General features: G+C 52.3%; 1 protein-coding gene across 1 annotated transcript; it reads left to right on the forward strand.

The window, feature by feature from the left end:
- Positions 1-1,997: 1,997 nt before the first annotated feature.
- LOC133362614 (E3 ubiquitin-protein ligase Mdm2-like) lies at positions 1,998-10,046 on the forward strand. Its single transcript, XM_061581536.1, has 6 exons — positions 1,998-2,037; positions 4,784-4,872; positions 5,811-5,888; positions 6,268-6,401; positions 7,571-7,662; positions 9,752-10,046. Exons 2-6 carry the CDS (start codon positions 4,813-4,815, stop codon positions 9,910-9,912), a joined length of 525 nt encoding a protein of 174 aa, XP_061437520.1. The 5' UTR covers positions 1,998-2,037; positions 4,784-4,812; the 3' UTR covers positions 9,913-10,046.
- The last annotated feature ends 2,346 nt before the right edge of the window (positions 10,047-12,392 follow it).

Raw genomic sequence — 12,392 nt, forward strand, 5'->3', positions numbered from 1 at the left:
TAGTGATTAGAGTGGATGGAATCGAATTCCATTGGGATAACATGGGAATCGATCTTGCTAGTGATTAGAGTGGATGGAATCGAATTCCATTGGGATAACATGGGAATCGATCTTGCTAGTGATTAGAGTGGATGGAATCGAATTCCATTGGGATAACATGGGAATCGATCTTGCTAGTGATTAGAGTGGATGGAATCGAATTCCATTGGGATAACATGGGAATCGATCTTGCTAGTGATTAGAGTGGAATGAATCGAATTCCATTGGGATAACATGGGAATCGATCTTGCGCAGTGGCGGCTCCTGCTAAATCTCTCAGGGGGGGGGGCAAATGTCTGGATGATTGATAAGGATAAGGTCCACCCATGCAATGGATAAATTAACAGCTTAAGCATGTACAGGCAACTTCACTTGTTTAATATTAATGAAAAATAAAGTGACTCTTACAATACATCTTGTTTGTTTCTATACTCACTATTAATACAATCCACTCAAGTTTATTTTATTAAAGATTCCACTAGGTGGCGACAAATTATATTGTTGGATGAAACGTGCTTACGTATGATGACGTAAGCACGTTAGGGCGAGCCCTCCCGGAAGCCATAGAGAATTCATTGCAGCGCCCGCCGTTCGAAAAAAAGCATCTTTGAATGTAAGTCTATGGGGCCACTCGGGGCGATTCTCAGCCAGAGTGAAATCGCCCAAAAAGAGGCGGTACTCCACAGAACGTGACATGACGCTGATTGGACTATATCCAGAGGCACAGTGACGGCTAGCGTGACTCTGTGGTTGAATGACATTGGTGGTGCGTCGCCCATTCGCCCTAATGAAGAAACCGCCCCTGGCTGGGACCGACTGCAAGATAAGCCACACTGCGTGGGTGGAAAGAGATCCGAGGAGTGCACAAGGACATTGGTTGGGGTCTTTAGCAAGAGGTTGGGGAGGGGCTAAGATGGGAAGACTGCAACCCTGGAAGGTACAGCTATGCGGTCACTGGTGTGTTAAACAAAATAAGCTTGTTTCTGATAAGTAGGGCGGTATTCAAAAATATTGACGGGTTTTGTTAACGGAGTACCGCCGGAGTTGTGTGTTATAATCAAAACAATGTCACTTGTTTATCCGGTAAAGTCTCAACGGGTCTCAGTACCACTTTTTCAGAAAGGGTCCTGGCCAATTCATTTTACGAAGAAGGGGGGGGGGGCGGTTGGGCTTCCGTGTTGGAAGGAAACTGGAGTGCCCAGAGGAAACCCATCAAAGATGTTCACGAACACCTCGTCCTGCTGCGGAGGGAGCTGGTAGGAACGTTGGGTTGCTCGGTTAGTTGACCCTGGCCATTGACCCCACTCACTCACCCCACTCACCCACTCACTCACTCACTCACCCACCCACTCACCCACCCACCCACCCACTCACTCACTCACCCACCCACCCACCCACTCACTCACTCAACCCACTCACCCACCCACTCACCCATTCACTCACTCACTCACCCACCCACCCACCCACTCACTCACCCACCCACCCCACCCACTCACCCACTCACCCGACCCACTCACTCACCCACCCACCCACTCACTCACCCACCCACCCACCCACCCACTCACCCACCCACTCACCACACCCACTCACTCACCCACTCACTCACCCCACCCACTCACTCACCCCACCCACTCACCCACCCACTCACCCACTCACTCACCCACCCCACTCACTCACCCCACCCACTCACCCACCAACTCACCCACCCACTCACCCACCCCACTCACCCCACCCACCCACTCACTCACCCACTCACCCACCCACTCACCCCACCCACTCACCCCACCACCCACTCACTCACCCACTCACCACCAACTCACCCACCCACTCACCACACCCACTCACCCCCACCCACCCACTCACTCACCCACTCCACCCACCCCACCACTCACTCACCCACTCCCCCACCCACTCACTCACCCACACCATCCATGACGTCATGCCCCCCCCCTCACGTCCCCCGCGTCCCCAGAGTTGCCGGGCAACATCCTCCACTCGGTGAGTCGAGCGGCGTTTCAGCTGTCATTCCCTCGCTGACTCAACAACAACAAGAACGAGAATAAACTCGCAGCATGTGCTCTAAGTAATACTCGACCCCCCAAGGCTCTCCGTGATAATACAACGACAGTGATTGAGTTCTAAATGCGCGAAGTCTGCCGAGTGGTGCAGCGTAGCCCCATTCGCTAGGCCGCACTCAAGCGCCTCGAATTGTTGATTTTAATTCGAGTTTAATTTTTATTGCTTTAAGCTATAACTTGAATGTATCGATTTTCAAATGTCGCGTTGGAATAGTTCGTTTATTGTGAGCTTACATTACGTTCTCGTCGATAATTGAATGCAACTTTTTTATATTTCAACGAATAAAAACGCGGCCCGGTTTTTGCTCGTAAGCCTCGGTCTCGCCTGAATCTTGGCCGCAAATCGGGGCACGCGGCCCCGCATGGGAGAGCTCCGTGTAGACGCGTACTTTTATTATTTATATAACCAAGGCCACGTAAAAATTAACACCGTTTAACAATCGCATTGGTTTACAAGTACAGTTGTTTTCTACAAGTTGAATTACGTGTTAATAAATGACCACTCACCCACTCACTCACCCACTCACTCACCCACTCACTCAACCACTCATCCATTTACTTACCCACTCGCCTATCCACTCACCCACCCACTCGCCCATCCACTCACCCACTCACCCATTCACTCACCCACTCACTCATCCACCCACTCACCCACCCACTCACTCACCCACCCACCCACTCACCCACCCACTCACTCACCCCACCCACTCACCCACCCACTCAACCCACCCACTCACTCACCCACTCACCACCCACTCACTCACCCACTCACTCACCCACACACTCACCCCCACACCCACCCAATCACTTACCCACTCACTCACCCACTCACTCACCCACCCACTACCCACTCACTCACCCACTCACTCACCCACCCCACTCACCCCACCGCAACTCACCCACCCACTCACCCCACCCCACCCCACTCACTCACTCACCCACTCACTCACCCACTCATCATCCACTCACTCACCCACCCACTCACCCACTCACCCACTCACTCACCCCACCCACCCACTCACCCATTCACTCACTCACCCACCCACTCACCCCACCCACTCTACTCACCACCCACTCACCCACACCCACTCACCCACCCACTCACCCACCCAACTCACCCACCCCACTCATCCACACCCACTCACCCATCCACTCACCCCCCCACCCCACCCCTCACCACCCACCTCACTCACCCACCCACTCACTCACACCACCCACTCACTCACCACTCACCACTCACTCACCCCCACTCACCCACCCACTCACCCACTCACCCACCCACTCACCCACTCACCCACCCACCCACCCACTCACTCACTCCACCACCAATCACTCACCACTCACTCACCCACCCACTCACTCACCCACCCACCCACCCACTCACCACCACCCACTCACCCACTCACCCACTCACTCACCCACCACACACCCACTCACCACCACTCACCCACTCATCACCACCACCCACTCACTCACCCACCCACCCACTCACTCTCACCCCCACTCACCCACCCACTCACTCACCCACTCACCACCACCCACCACCTACTCACTCACCCACTCACTCACCCACCACCCACTCACCCACCACTCACCCACCACTCATCACCCACTCACCCACCCACCCACTCACTCACCCACTCACCCACCCACCCACCTACTCACTCACTCCCCACTCACTCACCCACCCACTCACTTACCCACTCACCCACTCACTCACCCACCCACCTACTCACTCACCCACTCACCCACCCACCAGTCACCCACCCACTCACCCCACCCACTCACCCCACTCACTCACCCACTCACTCACCCACTCACCCACTCACTCACTCACCCACTCACTCACCCACTCACCCACCCACCTACTCACTCACCCACTCACTCACTCACCCACCCACTGCTATAAATTTTCACGAAATGAATCGCTTCGTTAGGCTACCATCTGTGGCCAGGTCGCTTCTGAAAAAGAGCCGGGTAGCTCAGCGGCCCTTTCCTGGTGAGAATAGAGTTGAGTGTTTATGGCCTCGGAGCAGCGCTAGAAAATGGACAATTTGTAATGCGTGTAGTTTAATCGATCAGAATAGCTGGAACAATCCCCAATCCAAAATGCTTTCATAGATCCTAGACAACATACGTACATCTATCATCTCTTCTCCCGCCGTAATGATCGTGTCTCCTCGATGTGTGCGACGTTGCTACTTTAGCGAATCGGCGGCGTTGCGGTGGTGATAACAAAGGCTCAGCCTCTTAAGCCTCACCTTGCCATATTAATAAAAAGTGTGCCGTACCTGGCCCTTCCACCCTCTCCAACCATTATATATACGGAGTGGTAGCTCTTGCAATCTCTCATTTACTTGATACAGCTGTCGTGGCTGTGACGGTTCCACCTGAAGACGGAGGCTTGTGTTGCCTCCGAAACGTCGTGAATTTTTTCATTTGTTTTATTTTACTTTTATTAATTTAAATGTTTTACCTACATGGTGACTTTACCGGAAAAAAAAACCTAAGAGGTGATTACACCGTGCTGCAGTCTCTAAAAGCCGAGTTCAGTTGTGGACCTTGATGCCAACCAACAGCAGCACCCCCCTTGATTGGTGGTCATTGTCAGGCTGGGTCCTCACTGCGCTTCAGGCTAACCGACACGTCCCTGTGTGTCTCTGCAGTTGTCATCATCGTCGTCGTCGTCGTCATCATGAGTGGCAGCCCCTCCACCTCCGTCTCTTCAGCTTCGGGAGTTGACGAGGAAGCTTTGGTCAGTGTTTGCGATTGCGTTCATGTCGCCGTGTGCTTACAATGCGTTTGAGACAATCGCTTTAGGCCGAGTGTTGTTTCGTGTTTGAGTGGGTTGTTGGGTGAACACAGCCTGGTGGTATAAGTTATGGAATCTACATCATGATACCTCCTTTGCCAGTAGCAAGATATAGTAATAGGGGTTTACCCTTTTTATCTGGCAACACAACCGACACCTTTATACAAGGGATCGTGTTTGCAATGACCACAACACTTGCAGTCAAAATGCAAACGAAATAGAGACGACCCTGATAATGATATGCACTGTCCTTGAAATTGATTGGTCCACACCCGAGACGGCTTTCATTTTTATCACATTGGTATTTTAAATTAAATATGAAATTTTTTTTTTCCTAAAAAGTGGAAAATTTTGGGAAAAAATTTTTCCACGAAAATTAATTGTCACGCACAACGAGTCTGTGTGCAAAATGTCAGCTCGATTGGATCACGGGAAGTGGGTTAAAAAACGACCGAAATATTTGCACGGTCGTAAGCGCGCAAGCAAGCAAGCGAGTGAACTTAATATAAAGGATTTTAAAAAATGTAACTACGTGACGTTACCGAAAAATCCAAAGAGTATGAATCTTTGCACAGCAACGCGCGCATTGAGGGGTGTTGCTCACTCCTAATGGCTCGTGTGTGTGCGCGTTTGCTTTGCGTGTCTGCGCACGTGTGTGTGTGTGTGTGTGTGCGTGTGCATTGAATTTCTTCTGCACCATACTTAGCCGACTGTGCGCTCACCGGAGATGCGCGTGTTCTTGGTGTCGGCGTGTCTCTTTTGTAACAAGCCGGCGAGCAGATAAAGTGTTGCGTGATTACGATTTGCGCAACGATTGCTTCGAGGGCGATTTCAATGCGAGGGTGACGTGACGACCGCCTCTCTCTCCGTCTGTCCCGCAGGCGGTGAGGCCTGTGCCTCTGCTGCTGCGTCTCTTGCGCTCTGTCGGTGCGACAGGCGACACGTTCACGCTGCCGCAGGTGAGATGCGGACGCTCGCTCGCGACGCCTGTGCCGAGGCGTGGGCGGTTTGCCCGCCGCTTTGCCTGGCATTGCCGCAAAATGATAATTGTGTTTTTTTATCCTTCTATCTGGCAACAAAACTGACACTTTTTTTTTGCATAGACCACAATACCTGCAGTCGTAATGCAAACAAAAAACACATAACTCTGATAATGTATGCACTGTCCTTGAAATTGATTGGTCCACACCCGAGACAGCTTTCCTGAGAGCCTAGTCTCACGTGGTGTTGGACCAGATGACGCCAAAAGGCGCACAACTCACTCAAAAACAGCGCACTGTCAGAGTATTGAGAGCTTGGAGGAGGCTTCTCAGTTGACGGAGGCATCCTCCCGCGCAGGTCTTCCATCACCTGGGCGGCTACATCAAGACGAAGCAACTCTACGACAAGCGGAGGCTACACATGGTGCACTGCAAGGGCGACCCTCTGGGGGAGCTGTTCGGCGTGGAGAGCTTCTCCCTCAAAGAGCCGAGGTGAGGAAGACCGGTGGCGTGTCGAGGAGTTTGCCAACCGAGGGTTGCGACGGTATGTGCCACGGGTGAACTGTGCGCTGTTGTGACCACTGGATCATCGGTCCTGTGGCGTGATGGGAGAGCTCATCTGATGGGCACAACTTTTCCAATTTGCCGTGTAAAATCTACCTTTGCGTTGTTGATATTGTTTGTGCGACAGCTTGTGCTTTACCCCGAGCTCTCGTACTCTGTTGGTGCGTTGTCTTTGAGTTGTGCGCCTATTGGCGTCATCTGGTCCAACCCATGTGAGACTAGGCTCTAAGGAAAGCTGTCTCGGCTGTGGACCAATCAACTTCAAGGACAGTGCACACATTATCAGAGTTGTGTTTTTTGTTTGCTTTATGACTGCAGGTATTGTGGTCTATGCAAACATGACTCCTTGTAAAAAAGGTGTCAGTTTTGTTGCCAGATAGAATGGTATAAAAACAATTATCAGCTTGTGCTAATTTAGAATGTTCATTTCACACACATCCTGTAAAACAATTACGTAACTTAATTGTAATTGTACTATGATCAGTTTGAAAATGTGGCTGAGCCAACACAAAGAGTGTGTATTATTGAACATTGATTTATATCTGCCATATGTTTTTCCATTTCTCATATGACACCGTTTTTTCTCAGATGTTTCTATTTGATTGCTGTATTTCACGTGATTTGATTTGGTTTTGTCAGCTTGGTTACCCAGGTGTCACCACCCTTGCGTATGAAACTAATCCCCGGACTATTGAGTTCTCACCTGGTGAAACAAATAAACTCTCGTTGTTTACAGGAAGTGTTATACTCGGTTTAATAGGTAAACCGGCATGTGCGTGAAATGGTTGTTCGGTAGCTTGCGTTCAATGATTGACTATCAGACGAACATGCGCACTTTAACCCTCGGTTGGAGTTGCAAACGGTGAATAAAATCGAATGTAACACGATGAATTGTCAAACATTGGTTCTTTCAGTAAAGTCACGTAGAAGGGAAATAATAAAATAAATAAAAAAATAAAAAATAGAAATAACTAAATTAAATCACGAATTTTTAATATTTTATTTGTTCAAAGAAGCAAAGAGTATGGATTCTTGCAGTCACGCAAACTTCCACCCCAGCGTTCGTTCTCTCACAGACATCTCTCCTCTGTCTGCAGCTCGTCCCCCAGGTCGCTGGGCGCTCTCCTGGCCAAGGCGCTCTGCAGAGCCACCACCGACAGACGCAAAGGTGGAGCCAGGCCCCGGCAAGGTAACGTAAATGTTTAAAGGTAAAAAGCAACGAACCTACCTTTAATCTTAATTTTGGAGCTTTCGTGACTGCAGGAATTATTCTTTGGTTCTTTCGGTAAAGTCACATCTAAAGATAAAATAATAAAATAAATTAAATAATAGCATACGACGTTTCGATTGCAACACAAGCAATCATCATCAGGTATAAATTAAATAGAAACACAAATCTAGTATACTTAGAAATGTAATGTAATACAACAGAGAGTCGGATAACATAACAGTCAACACCCTACCTGGTTGATTACGTTCTTCCTGAGAATGCTAAATTTGAGAGAGAGATAAAACACAGAACCAGAGACATATAGACAGACATCTAAGCAGAGACAGATATCACAGAGATACACAGAGAGAGAGCAACACAGAGACACACAGAGAAACTACGCCTCTGTGTCGAGGCCTTTTAATAGAGAAAGGGGGGGGGCGGGGGCGGGGAGAGAGGGAGGGGTTAGAGAAATCAGCATGTCCATGTCGTACGCTAGTATTTAATTTATTTTATTATTTTATCTTTATACGTCACTTTACCGAAAGAACCAAAGAATCTACCTTGTACCCGACCTTTTACCTTACCATAATACAATCACTCTACCCTTACCTTGTACCCGACCATTTACCTTACCATAATACAATCACTCTACCCTTACCTTGTACCCGACCATTTACCTTACCATAATACAATCACTCTACCCTTACCTTGTACCCGACCATTTACCTTACCATAATACAATCACTCTACCCTTACCTTGTACCCGACCTTTTACCTTACCATAATACAATCACTCTACCCTTACCTTGTACCCGACCATTACCTTACCATAATACAATCACTCTACCCTTACCTTGTACCCGACCATTTACCTTACCATAATACAATCACTCTACCCTTACCTTGTACCCGACCATTTACCTTACCGTAATACAATCACTCTACCCTTACCTTGTACCCGACCATTTACCTTACCGTAATACAATCACTCTACCCTTACCTTGTACCCGACCATTTACCTTACCATAATACAATCACTCTACCCTTACCTTAGACCCTTTAGCAAGTAAAATTAAATGTAAAAAGCAACGAGCCTACCTTTTACCCTTACCCCATATACATTACCCGATTACAGGGTAATTACTAGGGAACTACTACACATGAACAAGGTTTATAGCGGTAAATGCTATAGGTAGAGCGCTTTATTCATATAGAATACTCTCCATGATTCCAATTTTACACGCTTGTCGTTGTTGTTGTATCCTCAAATCTTGTAACTCAATTTTAACCCACTTCCCAATGTGGTATCGACTGTAAACTTGGTTTACTTATGTCATACTGATGACAAAAATATATAATTTTTTAAACATTCTTTTTTATTTGTTAAGTTTCGGTTTGGGTCTAATTGTCCACAATCAACTGGCGTTGGCTGCAATCGGCCACGGTCCCTTACGTTGTGGCCACTTCCTGGAGTCGTGGAGTTCTGCCAGTACTTGTACATTTCATAAAAGCGTGTTTAAAAAAAAGTTTAAAAAAATATTACTTATTGAATAGAGGCCACAGACTGCTCCACGGAGCTTCTAGCGGTAAACAAGGCACCGTATTTACCGGGTAACACTTCGCGCTACCTGACCCTACGGGTAATTCTTCCGAACTACCTTTAACCTGTACCTTTACCTTACCCTTGGCATGTCGACACCTTTACCCTTTTACCCGTACCCAGCCGGGTACGGGTAGCCGGGTACCCGTTTGCGACCCTGGTGCGGCCGGGTACGGGTAGGCCGTGAGTCACTGGTGAGTAACCGTTTGTCACTCATTTCCCAACGTCTTGTCTCTTCTCACAATTCAAGTTCCTAGAATCAACCCACCCGCGCCTGCAACATGGCTCTATCCCAGAGGTCGCAATCGGGTACCCGATACCCGTACCCTACCCGTACCCGGCCGGGTACGGGTAGGGTACGGGTACGGCCGGGTACGGGTACGTGAAAGGAATCAAAACCCGTTTGCGACCTCTGCTGTCGCGGTGCTCACGTATCGGTGCGCTGTGTCGTTCTGCGGCATGCAGATCACGCGGCGGGAGCCGTGAAGGGAAGCTCATTGGCGACGGCCGACGGAGACAAGCGGCAGGTGAGTTTGGCGGTGGCGTTACGAGCACATCGGAGCGCGCGTGCGCTCGCGCGTGCGGCCGGTGCGAGCGTGGGGATCGGTGGCCCACACACGCTTTGATTGACTTTTCCGTGTTTTTCATAAAAGTAAGTCTCTCACAGCAGCGTAGCTACGCACAGCCTCCTCACCCAGCCCCTCCCCATCCTCCCACCCAGCCCCACCCAGCCCCACCCTCCCCTCTCCACCCAGCCCCACCCCTCTCCCACCCCCCACCCAGCCCCACCCTCCCCACCCCACCCAGCACCTCCCCATCCTCCCCACCCCACCCGGCCCCACCCCTCCCATTCTTGCATGCACGACTGACGGACGGACACAATAATCCCCTGTGGGCTGGGTGGAACCAGGTGGTTCCTACCAGTGTAACCGTCGACTCTGCTCATCGTGTCCGTAGCCCAGAGCCAGTTGTGGTCAGTCCCAACAGGAACCGCAGCGACGAGGAGGATGAGAGGAGACGGACACGAGGAGGAGGAGGAGGGCGTTGACGACGATGTCAAAACGAAGACGTCGTCGGACACCGTCTCCCCCGCTTCCCTCGGCTCCCGCGAGCTCCGACCCACGACATCAGCAGCAGCAGTAGTAGCGCAGCAGCAGCAGCAGCGGCAGCAGCAGCAGCGACGCCAACGCCGCGTGCCTCGTGTGCCTCGTGTGCCAGCACCGGCCCAGTGACCTGCACGCTCGTGCACGGAGAGACGGGCCACCTGGTCACGTGCTGCGCGTGCCGCCAAGAAGCTAAAGCGCCGCAACGAGCCTTGCCCCGCGTGCGGCAGGCCCGTCCACGCCGTCGTCAGGACGTACCTGCGGTGAGAGAGACGCCAGCTGACGTCACCGTCCACGCCGTCGTCAGGACGTACCTGCTGTGAGAGAGACGCCAGCTGACGTCGCCGTCCACCCGTCGTCAGGACGTACCTGCGGTGAGGAGAGACGCCAGCTGACGTCACCGTCCACGCCGTCGTCAGGACGTACCTGCGGTGAGAGAGACGCCAGCTGACGTCACCGTCCACGCCGTCGTCAGGACGTACCTGCGGTGAGAGAGACGCCAGCTGACGTCGCCGTCCACGCCGTCGTCAGGACGTACCTGCGGTGAGAGAGATGCCAGCTGACGTCGCCGTCCACGCCGTCGTCAGGACGTACCTGTTGTGAGAGAGACGCCAGCTGACGTCACCGTCCACGCCGTCGTCAGGACGTACCTGTTGTGAGAGAGACGCCAGCTGACGTCACCGTCCACGCCGTCGTCAGGACGTACCTGTTGTGAGAGAGACGCCAGCTGACGTCACCGTCCACGCCGTCGTCAGGACGTACCTGCGGTGAGAGAGACGCCAGCTGACGTCACCGTCCACGCCGTCGTCAGGACGTACCTGCGGTGAGAGAGACGCCAGCTGACGTCGCCGTCCACGCCGTCGTCAGGACGTACCTGCTGTGAGAGAGACGCCAGCTGACGTCGCCGTCCACGCCGTCGTCAGGACGTACCTGCTGTGAGAGAGACGCCAGCTGACGTCACCGTCCACGCCGTCGTCAGGACGTACCTGCGGTGAGAGAGACGCCAGCTGACGTCGCCGTCCACGCCGTCGTCAGGACGTACCTGCGGTGAGAGAGACGCCAGCTGACGTCACCGTCCACGCCGTCGTCAGGACGTACCTGCTGTGAGAGAGACGCCAGCTGACGTCACCGTCCACGCCGTCGTCAGGACGTGCCTGCTGGAGAGAGACGCCAGCTGACGTCACGTCCACGCCGTCGTCAGGACGTACCTGCTGTGAGAGAGACGCCAGCTGACGTCACCGTCCACGCCGTCGTCAGGACGTGCCTGCTGTGAGAGAGACGCCAGCTGACGTCACCGTCCCACGCCGTCGTCAGGACGTACCTGCGGTGAGAGAGACGCCAGCTGACGTCACCGTCCACGCCGTCGTCAGGACGTACCTGCGGTGAGAGAGACGCCAGCTGACGTCCTCGTCCGGACGTACCTGCTGTGAGAGAGACGCCAGCCGGTAGCGGCGGCGTCTACGCCGCGGGCTGCAAGCGGTGCCCTGGCTGAGCTCCGCTTGCCCAGACGGCATTTGGCATCCGCTGGGAATCGCGTCGCGATGGCCGACGGATTGTTTGTCCATCTGCTTCGTTCAAAAGACCCCCACCACCACCATCACCACCACCATCACCACCACCATCACCACCATCATCACACACCATCACCACCATCACCATCATCATCACCACCACCACATCACCACCACCACCATCACATCACCATCATCACCACCACCACCATCACCACCACCATCACCACCATCACCACCACCACCCACCACCATCACCACCACCATCACCACCACCCACCACCATCACCACACCACCACCATCACCACCATCACCACCCACCCACCATCACCACACCATCACACCACCCACCACCATCACCACACCACCACCACCATCACCATCACCACCCACCACACCCATCACCACCCATCACCACCTCAACACCCACACCACCATCACCACCATCACCACCCACCACCATCACCACCCACCACCATCACCATCATCAC

Source organism: Lethenteron reissneri, unplaced genomic scaffold, assembly GCF_015708825.2.
Source record: "Lethenteron reissneri isolate LAM-NWPU_2019-01 unplaced genomic scaffold, ASM1570882v1 scaffold_1548, whole genome shotgun sequence".
In the NCBI taxonomy this organism is placed as follows: domain Eukaryota; kingdom Metazoa; phylum Chordata; class Hyperoartia; order Petromyzontiformes; family Petromyzontidae; genus Lethenteron; species Lethenteron reissneri.